Source organism: Mus musculus, chromosome 8 (genome assembly GCF_000001635.26).
Source record: "Mus musculus strain C57BL/6J chromosome 8, GRCm38.p6 C57BL/6J".
Classification (NCBI taxonomy): Eukaryota; Metazoa; Chordata; class Mammalia; order Rodentia; family Muridae; genus Mus; species Mus musculus.
Genome location: NC_000074.6, coordinates 114,207,832 through 114,233,444, shown reverse-complemented (window position 1 = coordinate 114,233,444; position 25,613 = coordinate 114,207,832). Strand labels below are relative to the sequence as shown.

Genomic DNA, 25,613 nt, shown 5'->3' with positions numbered 1-25,613 from the left:
ATTTTCCCTATAGCTTAGCATTTGCTTTCTAACCTTCTCCAGCAGTAGCAGCAACTCCTTTAAGATGGGTTCCATCATAGCCCTCGTGTACAAATGAATGTCCATTAGTATGCTCATGTAAAGGAAGCCAAAGAAATATCAAACCACTGTCAAAGGTCAAGGAGCTTGAACAGCATCAGGACTGCCATCTTGGTACTTCATCTCCAGACAAGAATAAGTAACCCAATGTCCTTGAGGTAAAGTGCTATGAAGAAAACATACTGTGTAGAAGTACACAACAGGAGAATCCATGATGCTACACTGAAAGTGACCATTTAAGGCACTTTTCTTCATCTCTGAAATGGACACAGTATTCATGAAGTAATATAGACCCAGTGCATGTACCACAGTGCGTGGAAACCAAGAAAAGAGCAACACATGTACCTGTTTTACAAAGAATAAACTGGCCATCCACACCTCAGTGACACGCTGGTAGGCACAGCCCTGCTCCACTGAATGAAGCATAAGGAATAGATGCCCAGTGACAAAAGTGAGAGAGAAAAGAAAGGCCACCCCACTGCCAGTGACTCTGTTAAGTGTTTTCTTCAATGTAAGCATTTGGATGAGGTCGTGAAGAGAGCACATCACTGGTTTCTTCTTCATGTATTTGTGAAAATGGACACACATACTCAGTAGCCCAGAGTAGCGAATGGCCTCTAGAATCCACATGGAAATGAATTGAGTGTCATGCTGTGATTCACAGTGTAAGTGTAGGATCAGCATACACATACATACATGTATGTATATACACATGTGAAATATATACACCTATTTATCCTATTAGTTGATTCTAGTAAGAAAACTAAAATCAGCCCTGAGACCATGATCCCACATCAGTCCTTTACTGATGGCCTCCGGCAACAACTTTTCAACCCTTTGCTATCGATCACACCAAAAGTGCCATGGACTACGGAGCCCCAATGGGATTCCATCTCCAACATTAAAACTCTTAAGTCAGAATCACATGGAGTCTATTAGTGTCGGCTCTCTCCCATATTACACTCTGTATGGAAACATGCAGAGAGGCCCTTTAAAAAAATATGCACATGTGAGAACCACTGGCAGAAGAGAGAAGCTGATGTGAAGGCCTGATATTACTGTCAAGCCAGGGCTAACCAGAAGATAAGCTATATTTAAAGAACGAATGCATCTAATTGAGAATGTTAAGTTATCCCTCTAAATCAAGACCAATAACACTTCTGGTAACTAATATTTCTTCAATGCTCATGGCTATCAGAGTGCGCAGATTGAGATTTTCCTTTGGGGCCATGTGGGAGAGTGAAGAACAAACTGATGCATGTGGATGCAGCACTTCCAGGGAGAGAGATGTGTGCCTTGGTGAATATCCACTAGGGGCAGAGAAAGGAAAGTTGCATTTAAAAATCACAAGCTCTTCTTCTTCTTCTTCTTCTTCTTCTTCTTCTTCTTCTTCTTCTTCTTCTTCTTCTTCTTCTTCTTCTTCTTCTTCTTCTTCTTCTTCTTCTCCTCCTCCTCCTCCTCCTCCTCCTCCTCCTCCTCCTCCATCTCCTCCTCCATCTCCTCCACCTTCTCCACCTTCTCTTCCTCCTCCTCCTCCCTCTTCTTCTTCTCCTCCCTTCTCTACCCTTCTCCTTCTTCTCCTCCTCTTCTTCCTCTTCCTCCTCCTCCTCTTCCTCTTCCTTCTCCTTCTTTGTCTTCTCTGGGCTTTTCTTCTCCTATATTATTTGGGAATCTTTGACAGAAACATCTCTAAATAGCATGGGTCTTCCAGGCACTCATTGCCATTTATTTGGGACATTCAATATTTTCAGGTAGAGCAAAGTTCCAGCTGGGAAGAGGATGAGCTTCAGGCTGAAGGTCAAGTTGGAGAGACTGCTGGCATTGGATTTTTCAGGGTTCACCTTTATTTCCTCACTCTTTGCGTGTATTTTTTTTTTTTAGCATTGGGGGAGAGGGTGGGAATATGGGTCAAGGCCATGAGACTGTAGGAAGTGTCAAGTGGCTTAGGTGACTTGAATCAGGAATCAGCTTTCTTCCTTTTAACCTCATAGAGAATTACTGCACCTTGTGAAACTGAGGTGATAGTAAAAACCTTTACTGAGTGTGTGTGTGTGTGTGTGTGTGTGTGTGTGTGTGTGTGTGTGTGTGTGTGGTCCCTTGTGATTAGAAAAAAAAAGATGACTTCTCTACAAAGCTGGTACGGTGAGTTCTCAAATGTCAGCCACCAAGCCTCCCTGCTGAGATCTCAGTTATGAGTGAGAGCCCTTGAATTTGATTTGTAGTGAGTTTTCAGATTCTAAACTTGCAATTTTTATACAGCTAATGTTGCTGAGGCTTTTCATTGATGTTTATTATATCATTTGTGTTTGTGTGTGTGTGTGTGTGCGTGCGCACCACAATGCTCATGTGGAAATAAGAGAACAACATGCAGTTCTCTCCTTCAACCACGTGTGTTTTGGAGATCATCAGGCAAATCATCAGGCGTGGTGGAGAGCACCTTTATCCAATAGCCATCTGGCCGGCCGCAGGGTTTCAGTTTTTATAGACAAAATTGTATTTAGTCTGTAGGAAAAGTCATGCATGCATCTTTTTTTTTCAAAATTAAATGTTTTATTATAGAGAATTTCATATGTGTATGAAAGCAGAATAATGGAATAAACCACTTACCTGTTGCCCTCTTCCAAAGTCATTAATTTAGCACCAATTCTATCCTATTAGTAGGGGGCAAATATTTGACTTAAGGTTTTTTTTTTATAATTTAAATTCCTGCTCTATCCATTCCTAAAATAGTTCAGAATTTATAAATCGTAACTTAAAAGGTATCAACTAAGTAAATACTTTACGGAACCACATTATAAAACAAGTGACTCCATTTACTTTTGTGTTCTGGAGTTGGTTAGATGGTGGAAAATGGTGGCTACGAGATTTTTTTTTTCTGAAAGTCCTATCATTGCAAACATGGTGAATATTACCAAATAACAAAATGTCAAAATAAACCATGGCTGATATTATCTGAAATATGTTTGCACAGTTTTACTGCCTCACAGGCTCTAGAAGATTACGATGGTTGAAGTCAGACTTGAAACCATACCTCGTATCCTTTTACGCTGTCCCCCAGAGCTTCAACAATCCCAGAACATTCGAATCCTGGCACCAAGGGGGTCTTGGGAGGGTTGTCAATGTTGCCCTGTCGCACCATCAGGTCAATGAAGTTTAAGCCACTGTGAACAGCAAGCAGAAAGGTATTCAAACTGAGAGTCACTCAAAGCACTGCTCTGCATTTTCTTCCCCCCCACCACCTTCTCCCCTCCCCCCGCCTTCTCCCCTCCCCCCTCCTTCCCTCTCCTCCGTTTTGTAAAAAAATTCCTTCTTGCCAAAGTATCCCTAATAGTAATGCCACTTAGCTAGATATCAGCAATAAAACAAAATTCAATTATCTCTGTGCGGATAAGTAATGCTTTCCTGGCAGAGGAGAGAGTTGCTGCTCACCCTCTGATTCAGCCCTTTCTCCTCCCCTCAGAGTCTGTTCACGCTTAGTCTGAAAACACATATTGACTAGATTGGTCATTAGACATCCCAGCACTTAATCAAAGGCTTAAAAAACATACTAGGAAGTGGTTAGAAGCAGACACATGGAAAACAGTCAGACGCAGTGGCTACCAGTCTATCCGTGAGACAGAAAGAGAAAGGGCACCTAATTTAAAGGGCTCAAGACAACCAAACATTTCTCAATCACCATACATATTTATGCCAGCATTGTGCATAAGCAGCATCCACAATAATGAACGCGAGCCATCGAAAGACCTCAGGATTTCCTATAGGAGGAAGGTAGCTCAGAGAAGGGACATCAAACGATGGCCCTAGGGATCTGAGGGTATAGAATCTAAGCCATATCTGCATGAGAGAAGTTACAGGGTATTTCCTGTTGATTCGTTACTTTTAAAACGAGACAGTTATGAAAGTTATGTCTAAGCCACTGCCATAGGAAATCACACGCTCAATTCCACGGATGCCATCAGCACACCCAATGGCTTCGTGTTTTAGATCTATTCTTAGAGCCGCATTTAACTTCATTTGCTAACCGCATGCATGGAAGAACACATCTCATTGAAAAGGATATCTTTTATCAAGGGATACGGTTCTTAGGAGCTTCTCCTTTTCATTAGCCACCATCTGAGAAGACGAACTGTTCCACCCAGCAACCTCAGGTCTGCTAGCATCTGGCCAAGCAAAATGGCTTGAAAATTATGAGAACAGTGAGGCCTCTTTGAAGCCAGAATAGCATCTAATTCTACCTGTGTACCCTGCCCTCATGCACTGGTCTCACTCATACAGGACAGAGGAAGTCAAAGAGGATGGCTTTCTTGAAGGATGGGTTGAAAAGTCAACACTTTCTTGAGGTTCTCCTGATCATGGGTGTGGTGAGCTCCCCATCTGGCCCCAGATGGTATGGATTTTGTAAGGGGCCCTTCAGAAGGCAACTGTATGCCTCAAGAAATGTATTTGTTTCTATAGTTCCTGGCATAAAATGGTCTCACAGTCACACCATAGAGCAGGTGCTCAAATGACATCTGGGAACCAAGGAATTGTCGAGACTATGTAAAAGTTTATGCTTCTGGCTTGAAGACTTTTTTGAACTCCAGCATAATGGAAATGCTTTTTATATGAACCTTCAGATTTTCTACTTTGATGGTTAATAACGATTCCTGTCCTTTTGTTTTTCTTTTTTTAAATCAAAATGTTCTCCAGCAATAAGTCCTGTTTCTTAAGGGGCTGGGGAGATGGAATTCAAGTCTCAAGTTTACCACTTCTAACTACACAATCTTGAATAAATCAATAAGTTGGCTTCTCTGTCCTCAGTTTTCTCATCTGCGAGACAAGGATTAGGCAGCACCCATTTCACAGGCTTGTTGTAAAAATGAAGGGTCAAGCCCTGAAATGTAGCGCCAGTTCTCAAGAAACACTGGCTCAGAGCACATGTCTTTAGTTAAGAAGGCAAGAAGTATGTGTACATTTCAGGAAGCCTCACCCCTCTTTTTAAAATAAAATGTGCTAAAAAATCCATTTCAGAGCTGACACAGGACAATATCAGCTGTGTACCAACCTCACTTCTGTGAAAAGATCCATTGTCCAAAGGGTCCCTGTAGAACAGTAAAAAGAATTTCTGTCTCAAATCAAGCACTTCACCTCACCCCACGCACAGTTCAGCTCACTGCTCCCCTTTGTGTGAGAACTTACGGGTTTTCCAAGACCCTGATAGAGAAATGCCAGAAAATAATCACTCAGTCATTCTGAAAGCACAGCTGCCCCTGGAGAAGGCTCCATGTTAGATGCTGGTTGCCAGGTTTGGGAGGGTTGTCTTCAGTCACCTTCAGCACGAAGTGGGTCGGTGACTGTGAGCTGAGATCCAAGCTACTGAGCTCTCAGAAGGGCCAGGACAGACTGCTCCTACAGTAAACTATTCAGTGATTCCATCAGTCATGCGACATGCCACTGTTCCCAGGAAGCAAGTATCTATTTCAGTAAAGAAGAGGTGACCTGTCCTCTGTGGACTGCGTTTATCTGTTGCATCATACACATCCTCTTGAAGTGGATGCAGCTCGAGTTCCTTACACGTCAGATTTGTGGTTGGGACTGTACTATTTTCATTTCATTATTTTAAACTCAATGTTACTGACATGAGCAATGAATTGTAGTACCCATTTCCAAAGGAGGAAACCAGAGAGACACAGTCTAAGTCAGTATTATCTTTAAAAAAATATATATATGGATGAATTTGACTTCAAGCATAACAGAAACTTGAGTCATTATAGAATACAGCACACTATGTGTGAATGTGGTACACATGTGTGTGTGTATATGTGTGTGTGCCTGTGGTGTAGTGTATGTATGTGTGTGCATGCCTATGTGGAGGCTAGAGAACACTGGGTGGTCACCTCTATTCCACTCTAATTTATTTCCTAGAGTCATAGTCTTTCTGAATTCTAATCTATCTGGCAGCATCAAGCCCCAGTGATTCTCCGGTCCATTCTTCCCTCCGTGCTGAAGTCACAGGCATGTATAAGTCACAGCTTCTACATGGATTCGAACTCAGGTTCTCAAGATTGTAGAACAAATGTTCTCAATTGTTGGTCTCTTTCATACAAGACAGAGGAAGTCAAAGAGGATGGCTTCCTTGAAGGATGGGTTGAAAAATCAACACTTTATTGAGGTTTTCCTGGTCATGAGTGAGGTGAGTTCCCCATCTTGCCTCAGATGATCTGGATATTGTAAGGGGCCCTTTGGAAGGCAAAGGCCATCTCCCCGGCCTCCTGAATATGCTCCCCTTTATGGAAACTTCTCTACCCACCATGTTGGATGATATGACATGTTCAAGGGAAACATCTGTAACAGATTTACCTTATTCTTAATTATGTGTTTGTGTCTGCCTTTGAGTATGCTCATATGCGGCAGGCACCTGATGGACGAGCCTGGACGTGTGGGAACCCCTGATGTTGGAATTACAGGCAGTTGTGAGCCACCTGATGTGGGTACAGGGAATTGAACTGGGGTCCCCTACAAGAGCAGGATACTATCTTAACCACTGATCCATTTTCACGTGCATGCCTGATGCCCATGGAGGCCAAAAGACAGTGTTGAATCGCCTGGGACTGTAGTTAAAGATGGTTGTGAGCTATCATGTAGAACCTGGGAATCAAACCTGACTCCTCTAGAAGAACAGCCAGTGTTCTTAACTACAGAGTCATCTTTCCAGCCCCAGGAGCCATTTTTAATATGAGCAACTATATCACCCCAACAAATGGTTGTTTCCTAAAAGTTGGGAAGTGAAGAGAGCACCTTGATGTCCCACCATGCCTCCTGCCTTCTGAGTTCCTTGTTATTCTCACATCTTCCTACTAGGTTCTCTTTACTTTAATCTCCTGTGTGGTATTGGTCTCATAAAACGAATAACTACATAAGAAGCAAGTACCATCAACCACCCATTGAAACATTATTCATTTTTTTCCAGATAAAGCAATGTTGTTTAGAACTATGAAAACAAAAGCCATTGCACTTCCTGTTTTTATTTTTCATGGCCACAAAAGCAAAACAAAACAGGGGCCAATCAAGACACACAGCTTCATAATTACCGTTTCCAGTACTCTCGGAGATAACCAGATTTTTCCTTGGACACTCCTGCAGGGGAGTTGCTAAGGACTAGGCATAATCACCCAGGTGCACATGGGAGCCAGGGCAGTAGTGGACAAAACCTCTAGATGCCTCTCTTATTGAGTTTTTTTTTAAGGAAAGAACAACTTATTTTGGCTCTCAGTTTGAGGGTATATGGAAGGCACAGTAGAGTTTGTGGATGCACAAGCACATGGCAGGGTCTCTTAACATCTCTAATTTGAGTCATATAATACAGCTTTCAAGCATGTGATGTCACTGCCTAATGTTCTGGTATAATCATATCTAAAAACACTGGCATAATTTAAATAGATAATATACATAATGTTAACAGATTATTATTGATAATATTAACATATTGATATCAACATATTAATAATTACAAGTTATATATTAAATATATTAAATATATTATATATGTAAACCATTGTTTTTCCTCCCATACTAAATTGCTAGTCAGAAATTAGGTAGAATGGGCTATTACTGATGCATAGCATCCTGAAGGGCTGAAGACAGTAGTGTGAAGAAGGTATCCTGAAGAACTGTAATCATAAGAAGAGGGTTCTAATGTCATAATAGGAAATATGGAGGCATTTGGGGACATTCCTTTTAAATAATATTGCCTTACATTTACCTGGCATAGCAGAGCTCACAATACATTTTCATGCAAGTCTCTTTAATCTCTATAACAGTTCTTAGAGTCCTAGAAATCTTAAATATATTTAAATCTTTAAAAAAAATTTTACAGTTATTTACAAATGCACTTATTTGTGTTGGAAGGTGCAAATATATGTCATGGTGCATATGTGTATGGTCTATAAGTGCCTGTGTATTCTCTTGTGATCAGATATGAGTAGTCAGCCTTAGTACGCAGTTCCTCAGGGGTTGTCTACTTAGTTTTTGAGAAAGTATTTGTCCCTGGTACTGAGACTCACTATTCAGCTAGGCTGGCTCATTAGCAAGCATCATGGACTTGCCTGGTTTATGATATAGGGAGTAGGGATAGAATTCTGGTCCTATGCGTATGTGGCAAACACCTTATCAACCGGGCCCTCTTCCCAGCCCTGGCTTGAAAATCTTATTGTGTATGAGAATTCCCATGAAAGCTTGTTAAGGTAGATTGTTGGTCCCTGCCTCTGACTCAATTGATCAAAGTTTCCAAGCTTTGCTGCCAGGCAGTGGAAAATGCTTGGAGACTCACCAATACATCTTACTGAGCTAAAACTTCATGTCCTTATTGGAATGAGATATGGTAAGAATTGATAGATGGTCATTGGATAGATATGAAAAGAAAATCTCCCAGGACAGGTGAGATTTCTGATCTTGGTCCAGAAGATTATATTTAGCCTTGTTAGATGTAGTTTTATTGATTAGATTCATTGGTCTAATTTGTCTGCCTCTTTCTTAGACCCCAATTTGTTGATCCAAAACCTTGGCTTGCATTCATAAACTTCTGTTCTTTGATCATGTTGTCATCAAGCCATTATTATCTAAGTCTAAATTTCTGATAAAAAAAAATTACTAGATCGGCTGCCATGTCCCTGCTAATGATATTTATAAAAAGCCAACAAGAGAGGTTGTGACAGAAATGTAAAATATAAGCTGTATCTGGAAGATCCTCAACTCATGGATTCTTCTGGTTCTATGAAATAGCTTCAAGATGCCCTAAGTTCCCGTGCATTGAATATTCAGTGAAGAGACTGAGATTGCCTTGCCCATGGTTGGTAGCAGTCAGTGCCTTCTCCCACTGTAGCCTGGCTGAGTAACCCAGATTCTGTGTCTTTGGATACATGGCAAGACCCCTTTGAGTCTTTTCTCCCTGTAAGCATGAATATTCTGCCCCAGATCAGAGGGTCTTTAGTTTAAGTGTTATAGTTTGAATTTAAAATGTGCCCCCATGGAGTCATGATTTGAATGTTTGCTTCCTGGCTAATGCTGCTAATTGGAAGTCCATGGGACTTCTAAGATATAGGGCAGAAGTAAGAAAATAGGGACAAGCGCTCATTCTCTCTGTTTCCTGGCTTGTTTCCATGCGAACAAGCCTGTTTCATGCTCATTGAGCCATGAACTACTCTGCCTTGGCTCCCTTGCCATGTTGAATTGAAACACTCCAAAAATGAGAGTCAAAAGGATTTTTGTTAGAGACCATGGTCACAGTGGTATGAAAGTAACAAACATGCCAGGCAATCCCCATTGCCAAAAGGGTTGCAAGGCACTGTGATAAGTAGTGTCAGCTCTTCCCATGCAGAGGGATGTTCAAGAAGGGATGGGTTCTTTCTAACGGACTTCTCTGAAGATGGAACCCAAGAGGAAAAGCAACTGATTCATGGCTAGTGAATACAACAGACCACAGTCATGAGACACTTACTGCATTTGAGGCTAAGTGGCTTATACATATGGTATCATTTATTTTATACGATGCTCATAATAATACTAAGAGATAATGATGTTATCCTAATTTTACAAAGGACAAAATGGGGGCACATTGAGGTTCACAATACCAAAATGGGGGTGATACGAATTTACAGCCTCCCTACTTACTTCCTTTGGAAGATGTTACAGAGCATTCCCAGTTAGAAAGATTGAGCCTCTGCATTCAGCACACTGAGCACCTGATGTTTACCATGCAGTATGCTAGGTCTTGGAAGCCCAGAGTTAACACATTCTAAATCCTCATAGGAACAAATGCCTGAAAGTTCCCTACAGTATGATGGGATGTGTACTTTTATAGGACGTGGAAGCAGAACACTTGGTGGCCACCAGGAATGTGCTGAGATAGAAGGTAGCAAGGAAGTCAAAACACTGACGTCCAAAAGGTTTATTAAAGAAGTGGTGCCATCCCCGAAGATGTATTAAAACCCTCCACTTTAATTTTCTCCCTTCTGCATGACTTCCTTGGGGATCAAGTCTTAGGCATTGGGCATTCCATTGGTTGTGGTGTGGATCTAATACTGAGTACTTGTGATACCAAGCTGGTCTCACCCGGCAACTGCTCCATAAGTGTGAGCTGCTTCTGCCACCACCACTCTCCTAACACAAAGAGGGCATCAAAGGTCATGTTCACTGGGAAACAAACTCTAGGACTGAGATTTTCATGCATTCTGACAGTAAGTACCCTAAGGAATGACGCTTGGATCATTGTAAGGGAAGTTGGATTGGGCAGAGGAAATGTTGGTTTCTGATGTTCTCACACAGAGGTCTCTGAATCCATGAAAACTCTTGCCCTCTTAGCGTTTCTTAGTCAAGACAAAGGAAGTAGGCTTTATATCTTGTACTGAGTAGTCATGGGTGGAAAGCTGGAGAGAGAGAGAGAGAGAGAGAGAGAGAGAGAGAGAGGGAGGGAGGGAGGGAGAGGGAGAGGGAGAGGGAGAGAGAGGGGGGGAGGGAGGGAGAGAGAGAGAGGGAGAGAGAGAGAGAGAGAGAGAGAGAGAGAGAGAGAGAGAGAGAGAGAGAGAGAGAGAGAGAGATTGCGCTCCTGGACAAGGAGGGGGTGCATCTCTTTGGCCAAAATTGATTCTTTAGAAGGGGATGGGCTATAAGTTGTCAGTAGGCATAGTACCCAGTAGCAGGATGATGCCCTAAACTAATATTCTGGTGACATATATCAGAATCTATGACCAGAGTGGTGGTGAAATACGCACTTTAAAGCTTTCTATTCCCTCATGCTCTTGGAACAGTTATTACTTGTGACTACTTAAAGGATCCTTCCTGTGGTGGGCCCTGAGAAGGAAGGTCTTATGCATCCTAACAACTAATTATATAAAACCTGAAATTAGAATAAGACCATTAATTAAGGATGTGACATAGTAAGAGAAAAGGAAAACAAGGAATTAAGGAGATCAAAGGACAAAGAAAGGGGGCAGAGACTGAGGGAAAAGAAAACAGAAGGGGATTAGCAGGCAGGGCCACCAAAACACTTGCAGGATTTACATATGTCTTGGTGTAAAAGTCACCATTAAATTATATCTAAGTGCTTCCTTTCTCTATGTCCATAGGAAGCTGAGATCACAGATGGCTGCAGAACAGGTGGCTTCAAAAAGAAGCCCTTCAAATTCCAAGTGGAATTTGACCCCAGCATGTGGGACAGCCTCTACCAATTAGGAGAAGGACCAAGCAGATCTGAGGTGAGGCTCTGACCAAGCAGAAATAGCCAGAGATCATGGGCCACTTATTATTCTGGTCTTGTTTTGCCGATAATATGTTCATTAAAGCGCTTAACTCCAACCTAGGTAGGGTCAAAGAAGCAAATGTTTGATTCATTTTATTTCTTCAGAACTATAGTTTTGGTATCTGCTTGTTACTCCCAGCTGGTAGGATGTGCATGCCCAGGAAAATAGGTATTGATTGATCTCAGAAAAATCTTGTTCATATTTTTTTCCTTTCTTGGCTTTTTAAGTACCCGTTTTGATATCTCAAGACTGTGAAAATAGTTTGCTCTTGGAAGGAAAATTATGTGCAAAGCAAGGATACTTTGTATGTAACTCTCAATGAGTATCTTATGTGAGGACAGCTAGAACTGTCCTGAGTGAGTCACAGTATGGAGAAGACCCACGTTCAATCAGAGGGTGGAAAGACTATGTTTTAGATGGCTCTGCCCCCTTCTTCCTACTTTTCTTGACCACAGTCCCCCTTGGAGTCTGGATCCATATAACTCTTCCTGCCCTCTCTAACCACAATTGTTAAGTAAACAGGCTTTTACATCCATATGATAAATAAGGAATTCCCCAATCAATCTAAAGTTGTTTTTCCCTAGCTTACCATTTTCTTATTAATGGGATTATTGCCCCACCCAGATCCTTTCCTCTATGACATGAACAGTGATGATGGATGCTATTAGGAAAGGCTATAGCTGCATGAGTTCTTTATTGCTAGTGTGTCTGGGAAAAGAACTACATTCCTATCATCTGTCTAAATTAGTATTCAAGACATGCTCCAATGGTATTTTCACCATGTAATAAAATAGCCAAAGAGACATATTGAGAATGTAAATATCCAGAACCAGTTTTCAACAGATACAGAAGAGCATGGCACAAATAAGCTGTCTTTGATGCCAAGACTAACGCTTTTGATTTGGGAGACTTTGAGGTATTTATCTACTCAACCCTTGGGAGAGGCAGGAGGTATTTGTTCCTATGATGGTTGCTGAAAAGGTTAACATCTCTATGTTCCATGTTGTGCGCTAACCAAGGCGTGAGCTCCAGAAGAGTTCTTGGCAGCAGTTGCTCGTATGGAACATTCATTCTCATCCAATTTAGATTCAACAGACCCTCTGTGTTTTGGGGGTTGGCTAGGCAATGATGTTACAACACTGACAGTGACATCTGCACCTCCCAGGAGTTCAGAGCTCAGCAAAATAAATGACTACACAGTATGACAATTCCACAAGAGGCTGCTATACAAGGGTCACAGCCAGCATGGAGAAAGTAGCTATTAACTTGTCTCATTGAGATTGGGTGCTTCACAAATGGAAGAATTGGATGGACGTGCTCTTATATCCATTCTTCAAACCCTCTGGCTCTAACCCACCTCTCCACGGAGAGGAAAAAGGCTTCAGCGTGACCCCAGTTTGATTTCTTCATAAAGCTATCAAAGGCACAGGAGTCCCAAGCAAAAACAGTCCACTGTTGCTATAGTAGGACAGTTATTTCCCAGGACGTTGCTACCGATTACAAGATGTATAAGAAAACTATTGTTTCAATAGGACAAATGGAGAGAGGTAAAGACTAGCATGGTTACGTCTATGTCATCCTAGGGTAATGGGAACAGCCTCTATCTAGGCTCGCCAATATTGTAGCCACTGGACATACATACAGATACCAAACACTTAAAATGTGGTCATTGTGGCTGAATACAGTAGTCACTTTTAAGGTTGATGTGACCAAATACCCAATGTAAGTTAGGAGAAGGGATGTTTTCATTTGGCTTACATTTATAGACACTCAGTCCCCAGTCTCTCACTTCACTGAGTCTGGGTGTGTTGTGAAGCAGGCTAGCGTGATGGTGGGAACATGGGGAAAGGGGCTGTTCACTTCATGGTACACAGGAAGCAGGGCAGCAAGGATCTGGGAACCAAACATAATGTCCATACTGTGCATTGTGTATCAATTTCTCCATCTAGGTCCCACCCATTAGAGCTTCCAATGTCCCAAAATAGTGCCAGTGGCTAGGGACCAAGTGTTCAGCACATGAACCTGTGTGTGTGTGGGGGGGGCATTTCAAATTCAAACCGTAGCATTAAGGAACTGAATTTCAAATGTTGTCTCATTAATATTTAAGTGTCATTAGCTTAGGTAGGATTGTGAGGCTTCCACCTTCCCCATAGGTACTTAGCAACTCCAGAAGTCTGTCTTCCAAACATGCTTAGTTCGGGGCACATCAAAGGCTGGCATACTATGCTTCTTCCACTGGAGACTCAAACAGGAAATCGTCTGAGAGTTTTGAGCTTTTCCCTCTCCTCCCCTTCTCTTTATCCCTCAGCCCCTCTTGGCTGGCAGCTCAGGCTGTACACTAGTGTAATGGGGAGAGGGAGAACCAGGTCAATCGAAGGCTTGCTGAATTGAAGTGTGTTGGAAAGAGCGAAGATTTACCCCTGGAAAATGGAAGGAGGAAGGTGAGCAAAGATAAATATAAAAGAGCAGAGAGTAAGGACAGAGTTTAGAATCTGGGAAGGGGCCAGAGAAACAGCTCAGCTGATAAAGGGCTTGCCATGCAAGCATTCGTGCCTTATCTCAGATCCCTAGCACCCTTGTGGAGAGCTAGGCACAGCTATCCACCCTTGTAATACAGCATTGGGGAGGCAGACAGGAGTGGCATGAGGCTTGCTGGTTAGTCAGTCTAGCTGAACTGGGGAGGTCTAGGCTCAATAAGAGACCCTGTCTGAAAACAAATGAATGAGGTAGAGAGTAAAAGAGGAAGATACTACTCAAAGCTCTGAACAGTCATGGAAACACACACACATACACACACACACACACACACACACACACACACACACCACACCACACCACACACACACAGAGGGGAGGGAGGAAGGGAGGAAGGGAGGGAGAGAGGGAAGGAGGGGGGAAGAGAGCAGAGATAGTCTGAAGAAAGCAGGAGGCACCTGGGGGTGTCAACAGGAAAACACTATTTTCAAGCCTTTTCTCAAGCTCCTTTCTCTCATGGCTCCAGATTGCTTGTTTTCTGGGATTCTGGGTTGACACAGCTTCTCCGTTACGTTTCAAGTTTAATATCTACTCAGGAGAGAACAAGACCAGTTATGCGCAAGAACAGACAGAAACGAGTGTGACTAGAAAGGGAATAGCAAGCTGCCTAAGGAAGGAGCCAATGCCACTGACTGGGGACACAGGCCTTGCAGCTGGGAAGAGGGAGGAGGGAGGAGGGAGGAGGGAGGAGGGTGACAATGGCCTTTGCTATTTATCTCCTCTTGTTCCAGAGGTGCTGGCTGTTCCCCCAGGTCAGATCAAGAAGGCTCTCCAAACTGAAGCTGCTGTTTCGAGAAGTGGAAGGTTACATCAAGGCCTGCATGAAGAAGCATTCTCCAGTTCTGACTGCAAGGTTGAGTCAGAGTGTATGACAAACCCCCAAACGGAACAATTTTAGTGAGTTTTGCTGGGAGGATAAAAAGAATCCAATTACGAAATCACTCAGACCAATCATAAGAACGGTGGTCTTAATAGCTCTCCATTAGCTGACTGAACTACAGTAGCACAGATAAATGGAAAAGCAATTCTCTTTGATCCCACGCAAGGCCTGTTTTTCTTTTCCTACCATAGATGAGAAGTAATAACTGTTAGGGAGGAAGAAGGGAGCTATGGAGAATGCAGTGAGAGTCTCCCCAGAGTTCACACAAATTCAGGACACAAAGTATCTGCATGGCACTGTGCCTTGTGTATCAATTCCCTTGAAAAACAACTGTGTCCTCTGAAGGGGGAAAATGAGAAAAAGGAGTGGGAGAATCTATGCGTGGATGAAGACAGCTATAATGTATCAATGTTGGATTTGTTAACCCATCAAGCTGTTTTCCCACCTGGCTCAAATCTAAGCTCTGTCTTATTATCTGGTTGGTTATTGTCTAGTTCTGTGGTGCTGAGGTTCAAACTCAGGGTCTTGTACAGGCTGAGGAAACATTCTACCATTGACCTAAGCTACATCCTTAGCTCAGATCTTGATCCAGTTGACTCACTTCTCTGATTCCATTTCTTCATCTGGTGTCCTAGAGATAGCTACAGGGCCCTTAGACTAGTTTCCATAACACAAAATAAGGCTTCCATGAGGGTTATTAAGATATGGATAATAGAATAACAATAATAATAATAATAATAATAGTAATAATAATAAATAATAGAATGACATAAAGGAAATGATGACAGCATCCTTATGTTATCTTCAAACCATGATAATATGACTATAGGAAGAGTGGGCACAAAATAGATGTATAATATGGATACTTCAGGAGTGATGGGGGCCAAAAAGGATGGCAGGAAAAGGTCATAATTTAAAGGGTAAAACAGGAGAACCATATTCTGAGCACCCATACAACAGCCCATAGGAAACACATCCAACTATTTGAAGATTGAGGAGAGGGCGTGGGGGCTAATGCGTAACAAAGAAAGATGGGACCAGAGTCATGGAAGTACAGTTTCTTTTCAAATTCTGTTGCTGATACACAGTCTGAGTGAGCGCCCCAGGAATAACAGTTATCAGAGGCAGCCCCCAGGTTCTCTCAGACAGCCCTGGCCTCCGGCACTTGGAAGAGACAGAGGTCAATAGGGAGAAAATTACAGAGTATCCTCAGAGCTCAAAGCCCCGCATTTCCCATCCCAGAGAAGGTAGTTATTAGAGATGAGGGAAGTAACTCTGGGTTCCACAATCACACGGTGTGTTAAGAAGAAATAAAACTCTCTGAAAATGTATTTCCTCTGGGGATCATCCAGTCCTCACTCAAAGATCCACCAGCTGCAGATGTTCAAAGAGATTACCTTTCTTGTTGGGTAAAAATGCTACATAGACGCAGGTTTCTCATTGATGAGGGAGGGAAACTTAAAGCTACATCTACCCTGAGTGGACACTGGCTATGTTACAATAGCCTTAATTATTATGCACACAGTCAATCATTTCTTTACCTATCCTGTGAATAGTTACTGAATGTCTATATTAACTTAGTCCTTACTTGGTATATAATCGTTCATTGGTGATGTTAGAATTTCCAAGATTATTAAACAGGTATGAAAGAATTTATTCTATATTATTTAATAACGTTGGAATAAGAAATGTAAGATCATAAAAAGGGAATGAACAGGGCTACAGTTCCAGTTCTTGCTCTGGTCTCCAATTTTTTCTGGATGAGTCTCTTCTACCTGGGCGTGGTGGCATGCACCTGCAATCCCAGCACTCAGGAAGGTAAGGACTATGGATGTGAAGCCAGGTGGGGCACACAGTGAGTTCAAGGCCAATCTGTGCAACTCAGTGATATCTTGACTCAGAAAAACAGGGAGGGGAGAGAGGAGTGAGGAAGGGGTGGGTCGGAACTGCCTATGCACAGAGATGGTTACCATTATAATCAGTACAGTGTGGTTCTTTTCTTTCCCTTTAAAAGAAAATTCTTTAAATTACAATATAATTACATCATTTCTCCCTTCCATTTCCTCCCTCCAAATCCTCCCATATGCCCCTCCTTACTCTTTTTCAAATCTATAGCCTCTTCTTAAAATTAGCTGCACACACGGACACATACACTCCCTAAATACATCAGTACAAACTGCTTCATTTGAAAATCGTTTACACACACACACACACACACACACATACACACACTCCCTCAATGCATAATTACGTCTTGCTCTGTTTGTATATTTTTTGTAGTTCTTACCTATATCGTTTGATCGCTGTTCTTTGTTGATTTTGGAGTATCTATTCCTCCACACACAATACACTCACAAACAAGATGCACATATAACATTTATACAAGCGTGTCTGCATGCCAGCTCCCCTCCCACCCCTCACCCCCACACACAAGCATTCCAAGTGGGCTGTTAATCCCACAGTGGTATTATTTTAGGCCAGTGTAGGAGAGAACAGGACAAATACAGTCTAAGGTCTTTATTCCTTTGGGGACTTGGGAGAGAGAGTGAGAGAAATCTAGAGGCTGCCAAGCAGTGACCAATCAAATTCTTTCCTAGCTACATGAAAATCAGAAAGAAAAAAAAATTTCTGCTGTATGGAGGCTTGCTAAAACCTAGCAGCCAAAGCTAGGGGTTGACACCCTTGTCAGTCTCAAGATGGAGAGTCACTCTAGGAGCTATCTAGGACAGGGACCTGTCACATGGTCAGCAGAGAAGCAACAAAGGCTGAGGTCAGGGAGGAACAGGCTGCTGGTCCCTCTGAAGGTTTCTAAGCTTGGTTTAGGTCCTGGCACCCTACAGGAGCACAATTTTTCTGCATTCTACTTCTTCTGCTCTTGCTTTAGGAATCAGTCTTGGTGTATCCTTCCAAGGTTTCTCTAGATCTGGGAGTACTGCAAACTTTTGGGGAGACATGTAGGGGCTGAATGGTGGGGTCCCTCCAGAAAACCTTATGAGAGAGGGGCTAGGGAAGCAGCTCAATGATAAAGGACTTGTCAAGCAGGCAGAGGATCTCAGGTTCGATCCCTAGCACTACACACAGGAAGAAGTTTTACGGAGTACTGGAGATTTACTTTCTAATGTATTTCTTTGCATCTCTTCTACACCAGTAATGTCTTTTGAACATGTAACAGGTGCCACAGAAATCATTAATTCAACAAACATTTCATACACCAATATCACCACTAGGTACTTTAGGTCCACTGCCTTCCTGTGTGTGTGTGTGTGTGTGTGTGTGTGTGTGTGTATGTATGTATTTGTGTATATTATGGGTGTCCATGTGAGAATTGTAAGTGCAGGTGTGGAGAGATATCCACATTTGTGCTTCTGTGAGAGGAAACCGAAAATCAACCTGGGTTACCAGTCCCCAGAAGTTGCCCGTCCATTTTATTTCTTGTTTTTGCATTGTTCTATTGTCTTGTTGTTTGAGACAGTCTCTCACTAGGACTTTGGGCTCACCAAGTAGGCTACAATGGTTGGCCACTGAGTCTTCAGGATCTACCTGTCTCTACTTCTTTGATGCTGAGATTATAAGTGTATACCACCATACTTGACTTTTAATATGGGAGCTGGGGACTGAATTCAGGTCCTTATACTTGCTTGGGCTTGCAAGTGCTTTACCAACTGAACCATTTCCAAAGTCCCCATTATCTATTTTTATCCTTCCTTATACAAGAACCTTACCCCATTGGCACTATTATGAACAAACTATCACCTATGAACAAATTGAGGTTTCATCTCATAGTTATACAAGCTTCTAAGATGATCAGACACATGGCTTACATGCAGACCCACTTCACTTCAAATACAGAGTAATTTACAACACAAGGCTTGCCCACAGTGCCATTCCAAGATATGAATCATGATGCTTCCTTGCATAGGGGATAATTATCTTGCATTGAGCTCTGGGGACCACATTCATTTAGAGAAGTCGAGAGTAGCAAGACCTGATGCTTTAGCCTGCTAGCAGGGTTTTTTTGGGGAATGTGCTATTTGGCATGCCCTGCTCCCAGCCAGTGCTGAAGATGAGACTAGATGAAGGAAGAATCGGGGGGGTCACTGGCAAAAGAAGATTAAAGGCAGAAGCTGACTGCATGCTCTTATGAAGAAAATATCACATTCAAAGACGGAGCAGCACTTTTCACGGGAGCATCAATGCCGTCTCCTGAGCCTTCAAACATAAAACTTACTCATTTCAATGTCATGACTCCAGCCAATTTCCTGTATGAGATCACACACGGAGGAACTAATTTGAGATTACATGCCTGCTGCCCTTTCCTATGAAGAGTCTCTTCTGGCTCTAATTAAACTTTTTCTTCTACGACAAATGCCAAGATGTCAAAAGGATTCATCTTAGGAAAGAGAAGTGCTAGGAACTTGGAGGTACAAATTCCTGTGCCTGGGTGAGCTTTGTGGTTAGTACTGGATGATACGGATCGATCTGAAGGTCATGGGATTTGAAATTCTTTGAATTACTGTGAAACAAACACTGAAGGTTAGATTATCTACGCATACTCAACTGTCAGAGAATCCTTGCCACCACCCATGAATGCAATGCAAGGGCTGGTGTAATGGTAGTCATAGAACAGCATGATAGAGAATAGAACAGTCTATCCCCAACCCTAGGGATAAGAATCAAAAAGTCAAATCCATGCTCCTTGCTGCCAGTGTGCTTCAGAGCTAAGAGATATCAATTCAAAGCTGAGAGTCTCAGAAAGGAAAAATGATCTTTATTGAGCACCTATTACAGGCAACGTATTTTGGGAGTGGTTGAAGTTCGGATATGAAATGTATCCCCAAAGGCCCATGTGCTTGAGCCCTTGCTCCATGCTGGTAGTGCTGTGTGGGAAGGTTGTAGAGCCTTCAGGAGGTGGAGGCTTACAGGCCAAAATGGGTGAAGCACTAGGTGAGTCTTAAGGTTTTATATCATAACCTCGATTCATTCTCTTCTTTGCTTACTGCCAATGTAACGTGAGCAGCTGACCTCCTGATCCTACCACCTCGCATCCCCCACCAGGATGGAAAGTATCCCCTCAAACTGTAAGCCAGAAAAAAAACCCATTTCTTCCTTAATTCGCTTGTCATTAGTCATTTGATCCCAGCAATGAGAAAATAAACTTAAAACGAGGGTTTTCATAGACTCTTCCAATCACCACAGTGCCTAACATCAGGCATTTTTACGAAGATGAGTTGCAAGTGCTATTTGCTTAGGATCAAACAGTCACAGTGAGGTCGAGTTAGGATCAGAACCCAAATCCACAAAAAGTCTCCCAATATTTCTTCCTAACTTCTAACTCCCAGTTTCTCTTTCTGAAAAAACATGGTTGTTAATTCCTGGGAGACCATCCTTCCAAACTGGGGAGGATAAGGATTTAAAAAAAATGATATGCCTAATGTGCTTTGACCCCACAAGGATGCTTCAAGAGGGGAACATGGTGGGCATGACTGTCAGCCATCATGCCGTGACCATCATGAAGTACCTTTGGTTTCTGACCAGTCTCTCTCTCTCTCTCTCATGGAGCTCTGGCTGCTGTCTATGGGAACCTACTACATGTCAGATGTTGCAACTTTCATCTTCATTTTATATGCAAGGGAAGAGCAAAGCTCGTGCTCAAACACATGTGTATAACAAAAAGGAAAGCAAGATACTAAATTAAGGCTTCCTGTAACCAAAGCCCAGGCACTTCCTATAGGCAAAATTGATTCTTGCCCAGCTTGCTTTCCTACCAAAGAGGGTTGACCAACCAGCTCCAACTATACTTTCTAAAGGGTGAATGAATGAACTGATAATTTCTCCTTTAAACCCAGAGCTTCATGCGTGCTATTTAAATGCTCTATCACTGAGATACATCCTTAGTTTAGAAAAAGCTCTTTCCTAGTGGACTCATTGTTTTTTGTTGTTGTTGTTGTTTGTTTGTTTGTTTGTTTGTTTTTGGTTTTTCGAGACATGGTTTCTCTGTATAGCCCTGGCTGTCCTGGAACTCATTGTTTTTTTGTTTGTTTGTTTGTTTGTTTGTTTGTTTTTGGTTTTTCGAGACATGGTTTCTCTGTATAGCCCTGGCTGTCCTGGAACTCACTTTGTAGACCAGGCTGGCCTTGAACTCAGAAATCTGCCTGCCTCTGCCTCCTGAGTGCTGGGATTAAAGGCGTGCTCCACCACACCCGGCCATCATTGTTAATTTCTCTTGATCTTACACTACTTGTAATTCCACAACATCGACTCCAAGGAAGTTTAAGGACATACCAGATCCTGGAACATAATCACAATTATGGCATTAGTGACTTTCAGCAAATTAAAACATTCTAAATGGCATTGTTAGGCTAATTGAAATTGACTTTGTTTTTATTTTAGTGAAACTATTTCCACTTGGATGGATCCTGCACCACATAAAATATGACTACAAATTTTAATTTCTCAGCCCTTTATTGGCCATCCACTATAAATGTTTCCAGCTACTGCTTCTGCTATTGAGGTCATGATTTGATGGCCGCTGCTGGTTTTATCATAATGGGAAAAATTGGAGGAGGAGAGGAACATATGTGATTCTGAGAGAGGAAGGAGGAGGAAGGATGGAGTGAATCAAGATTGAAATAGTCTCCAAGGGACAAGATGGCTCCCTATGGTTAAAATCATGGGGTTAGACATGATAGAAGAGCCACTGTGTTACAGGTTAGATCTTAAATGTCTCCCCTAGGTTCATGTGTTTGAATATGTGGTCTCCAGCTGATGGGGCTATTTTGGGAAATTGTGGAAACTTTGTGGCCCGTGTATGGCTGTTTGAGGTGGGTCACTGAAACTAGTGTGGGTTTTCAGGATTATAAGCTGACTTCATTTCTAAGCTCTCTGCTTCTTGATCCATTACTAGGCAAGCCAGCAGCAGCTGCAAGCTCCTCCCACCATGGAGTGAGCCTCTCCAGCCACCATGCCTTGTTTGCCATGATGGACTGTTTTTCTCCAAACTGTGAGCCAAGAACAAACCTTTCTTCCTTTAAGATGCTTTTGTTGGGCATTTGGTGCCAGTGATGAGAAAAGATGCGTGCCGATTTTGTGTTCCCTCCTAGCCAAGGGTCTGGGATATCTAAACCGGGTAAGATGACACACATTCCAACTTTGAAGGGCTGAAGCAGGGGGATTGCAAGTTCCAAGGCAGCCAGCAATGCCAACTAAGACCTTGTCTCAAGACAGAACAAAACAAAATGGCCAAAGAATTTCCATCTTATTATTGGACAAAGAGGAGTCATCCCAGTCCCTCGTTAGCAAAGATATAGGCGATCAGGAAGCAAGAGCTTCAGTCGAGGGGAGCAGAGCGACCCCTGACCCCTGAGTGGCAGCCGGGTCTGCTCATTACCAAAGGACTCTTAATTATGAGTCATCGCAGAAGCACAGAGTCACGCTTTCAGGTCAAACCCTGCTCCCTTCGTTCAACACAGAGGAACCCAGAACACTGTAGCCCAATTTCCATGCCAGAGCACCTTTCAAGTTGGGCACTGGGAGTTCTGAGCATAATTTCTCAATTTTATGAGCAGCTGTGTCATTGAACATCTCACCGCACCCCCTCCCCCAGATGCCAACTGCTTACTTGAACAAACTCAGAGTGCATCACTGGCCGTACTTCATCCCGTCAACCTCATTAGCGAAATGTTTAATGCTATACTGACTTAGGACATTTCATCTTCAAGTTGTCAGTGTTTGCAATGCGGCCCGTTAATCAAAGGAAGCAAAGGGGGGCGGGGGGGAGATTCTACTACCTTGAGTGGTTCCAAGGTTTACTGAACACGGGTGTTCTTTATTAACAGTCCGGGTAACTTTATCCTCAAGGTATTTTATACCTCAGAAGCACGGAGGAAACGGAAGTGATGCAAATATGAATGGACGTCTTGGGGCAGACATTATGCAATTTTGAGTCTTGTCAGTTCAGTGTCCAGTGGATAAAAATCATCCATGGAGCTCTCTCTGCATTATCCATCACTGGGTCTGCCTGACTCTCTGTGCCTCTTTTGTTCTTCATCTTTAGCATTATGATCTCCTAATTAAATTCCGGCTCCCAAATGTAAGGAGTCCAGGAACAATATGGCCTTGCTTTGTTTGATTTTTTGGGGGGTGTTTTGTTTTGTTTTGTTTTGTATCTTTCCCTTGGAAGTTTGAAGTCCTGATGTCTTTCTTAGAACAGAGTTAGTGACATTGACCTTGGGGGGATCTACAGAAGCACTCAATTTCTAGCTCATAACAAGTTTTCAGCAAGTGGTCATTCTTCCCCTGTCTCCTACATACCCTCATGACTTATTAGAACTCTACCTATCTGCTGGCTTGCTTCTGGTGTGGCCTGCCCTCAGTCCATTTTTAGATCAGCCAATGGGGTCCTGAATAGCCTGAGTCATTTCTCATCCAGTTGGTCTCCTTCTAGCAGTTTCATATGGCCTCTCACTGTAAATCACCCTGGGAAAATAAATGTCCCCTCGCCATTAGTGACTTTCCACCACGAGCCAATTTGAGCCACAAACTAGACAAGGTTTGTTAATGGCCACTTAAATGCATTCCTGCAGCCCAACCTGGAGACCTTCAGCCAGTCTCAAACCTTACCCAAGCTCGGTGTTCGAAATACAGGACAGGAACAAGGTCACAGGTCATCAGGCTCTTATCAGGTAGGAGAGACACACCCCCTGGTTTGTCTAGGATCCTTCTGATTTGCCCCTGCAATCCTGGTTTAATTACCAATCATTTCCCTTTCAAAAACACTGGAGCTTGAATGACAAGACTCTATAAGATAGTGATGGCATTAGATAGTAAGTCATTTAAATGTTAACCATAAAGGTCATGTGTGTCTCACCTCACTTCAACTCCAGTACAGTACTAATAAAGGAGGCATCACCATTATCCCCATTTTGCAGACCAGTCCACTGAGGTTTAGGTAGCTCATCAGCAAAGCCAACCAAAGAGTGAGAATGTACTTAATCCAGAACCCTTCTGGCGATGTGGGCTACTCATAATTCCCTAGAAAACTGTGCCCTATTGTATGAACACCTCTGCTTATGAGAGCCCATGTTGCCAATAGCAGCCCAGCCAGTGACCTTGCTCTTCTGAGGAACTGACTCTGCAGAAGAAGAGACCATACTCTTGTTTAGCTCTCTCTCCCTGGACTATTTGTACTGCTCTCTTCTCCCTGTAGAAGGTCTTTCTTAGTAAACTGCTTGCCAAAGGCTCCCTGAACCAGTCTCTGGGTCAAGGAGCCTGGCCCATGGTATCCAGTAAGCAAGGAATGGACAAGGTAGAACTCAAGTTTGTCCTCTTGATACCACTACAAGGTCACCACAATGTCCATGTTTCACAGATGAATCCTGGAAGCGTGAAGGAAGTGAGGGGAGGCCACCAAGGTCACACAGAAGGAAAAATTGAGGCTCAAACATATACCCAGGTCCACATTTTTCCAAAGACACCCCCCTCCACATACACACACACGAGCATGTGCACACACACACTCATTTGCTACCTAGGCACTTAAATCGACTGTTACATAGCCCATTAAATGCAGAATTTGTGAAATGGGTTTCCCATTAGATGACATTTTTTTTTTAGAGATTATAACCCTGTCTTTCCAACCCTACAGCACCAAGCAAGTAGTGGTTCTTTCAGAGCTGCACTTGAACACACACACACACACACACACACACACACACACATATATATATATATATATATATATATATATATATATATATATTCTAGAGAAACCATAGTATCCTGAGAATAACCAAAGAGGCCCCCTTAGCTATCCATAAGCGCAATGGGCCCATATGTATTAAAGCAATGACTGATGCACCCACACACAGTCCTGAGAGGCAAATCACATCCATGGTGTTTCTGAGGGTCACAATAATAAAAGAGAAAGAGTAGAAGCCCTGGGGACACACAAATACACATCCTAACTGCTGGTTGTGTGATATATTTGACAAGTCACCCAATGTCCCCAATACTCAATTTGTTCTTTAAGAAAGATACCTGCTCAATCAATCCACAAATACCATTTTTTTCCTGCTTCTTCTTGTCTACTTTTATAATTACAGAGTCACCAACTTGAACCCTTGTCCTAGGTCTAATAGTAGTTCAGATATGCTGTGCTTTGTTTCCATCAAAAAGGACATCTTATTTGATGACAAAGGGTTTCAAAAAAAAAAAAACAAAACAAAAACAGAGAGCAGATAAAAGGAGGACCTTCAGTTGCAAGGCCCCAGTTGATTCATAAAAACATGGAATGAGTCACGTTGCCTCTCAAGGCAGAAACTTATAATCAATGGGACTCTTTGACCAGCCAATCCCAGCCCAGTGGAGGATGACAAACCCAGAGGGCCATCTCCACAAGCTACGCCAATGCTGCTGCCTTGCAAACTGATTCTTACTTGGTGAAAGAAAAACTCAATCTGAGCTCACTGCTGTACTATATTCCTAGTATAGACCAGGTCTCTATGGCTTTCTGAATAAGCGGGGCTTCTGTAGAGGTGTGTGTGTGTGTGTGTGTGTGTGTGTGTGTGTGTGTGTGTGTGCGTGTGTGTGTGTGTGTGCATGTGTGTGTGTGTGTGCATGTGTGTGTACACATTTTGTTTTTAGGCTCCATTAAAGAACATGTATGCCAGGCTTTGAAAATCATCTCCTTGCCTCCTCACTTTTATCTTGAAATTATTTCAAAACATCCCTGCCCCTACAGGCATTTTCTGGAAGTTAGCATGAGGCTACAAAATACAATACCGAAAGCTGAAGAATACAGGCTGATTTGTATTACACACGGAGTTCAATTTTTTAAACTGTGGCCC

The 25,613-nt window shown here is 42.6% G+C and overlaps 1 protein-coding gene across 2 annotated transcripts in view; it reads right to left on the bottom strand.

Annotated features, from left to right (window-relative positions):
* Positions 1–25,613, bottom strand: part of Vat1l (vesicle amine transport protein 1 like) — a 168,794-nt gene that overhangs the window by 140,630 nt on the left and 2,551 nt on the right. For both annotated transcript variants that reach the window (XM_011248394.2, NM_173016.3), the window contains exon 2: positions 3,110–3,239. In XM_011248394.2, the coding sequence (XP_011246696.1) occupies positions 3,110–3,239 (130 nt within the window). The remainder of the gene's footprint in view (positions 1–3,109; positions 3,240–25,613) is intronic.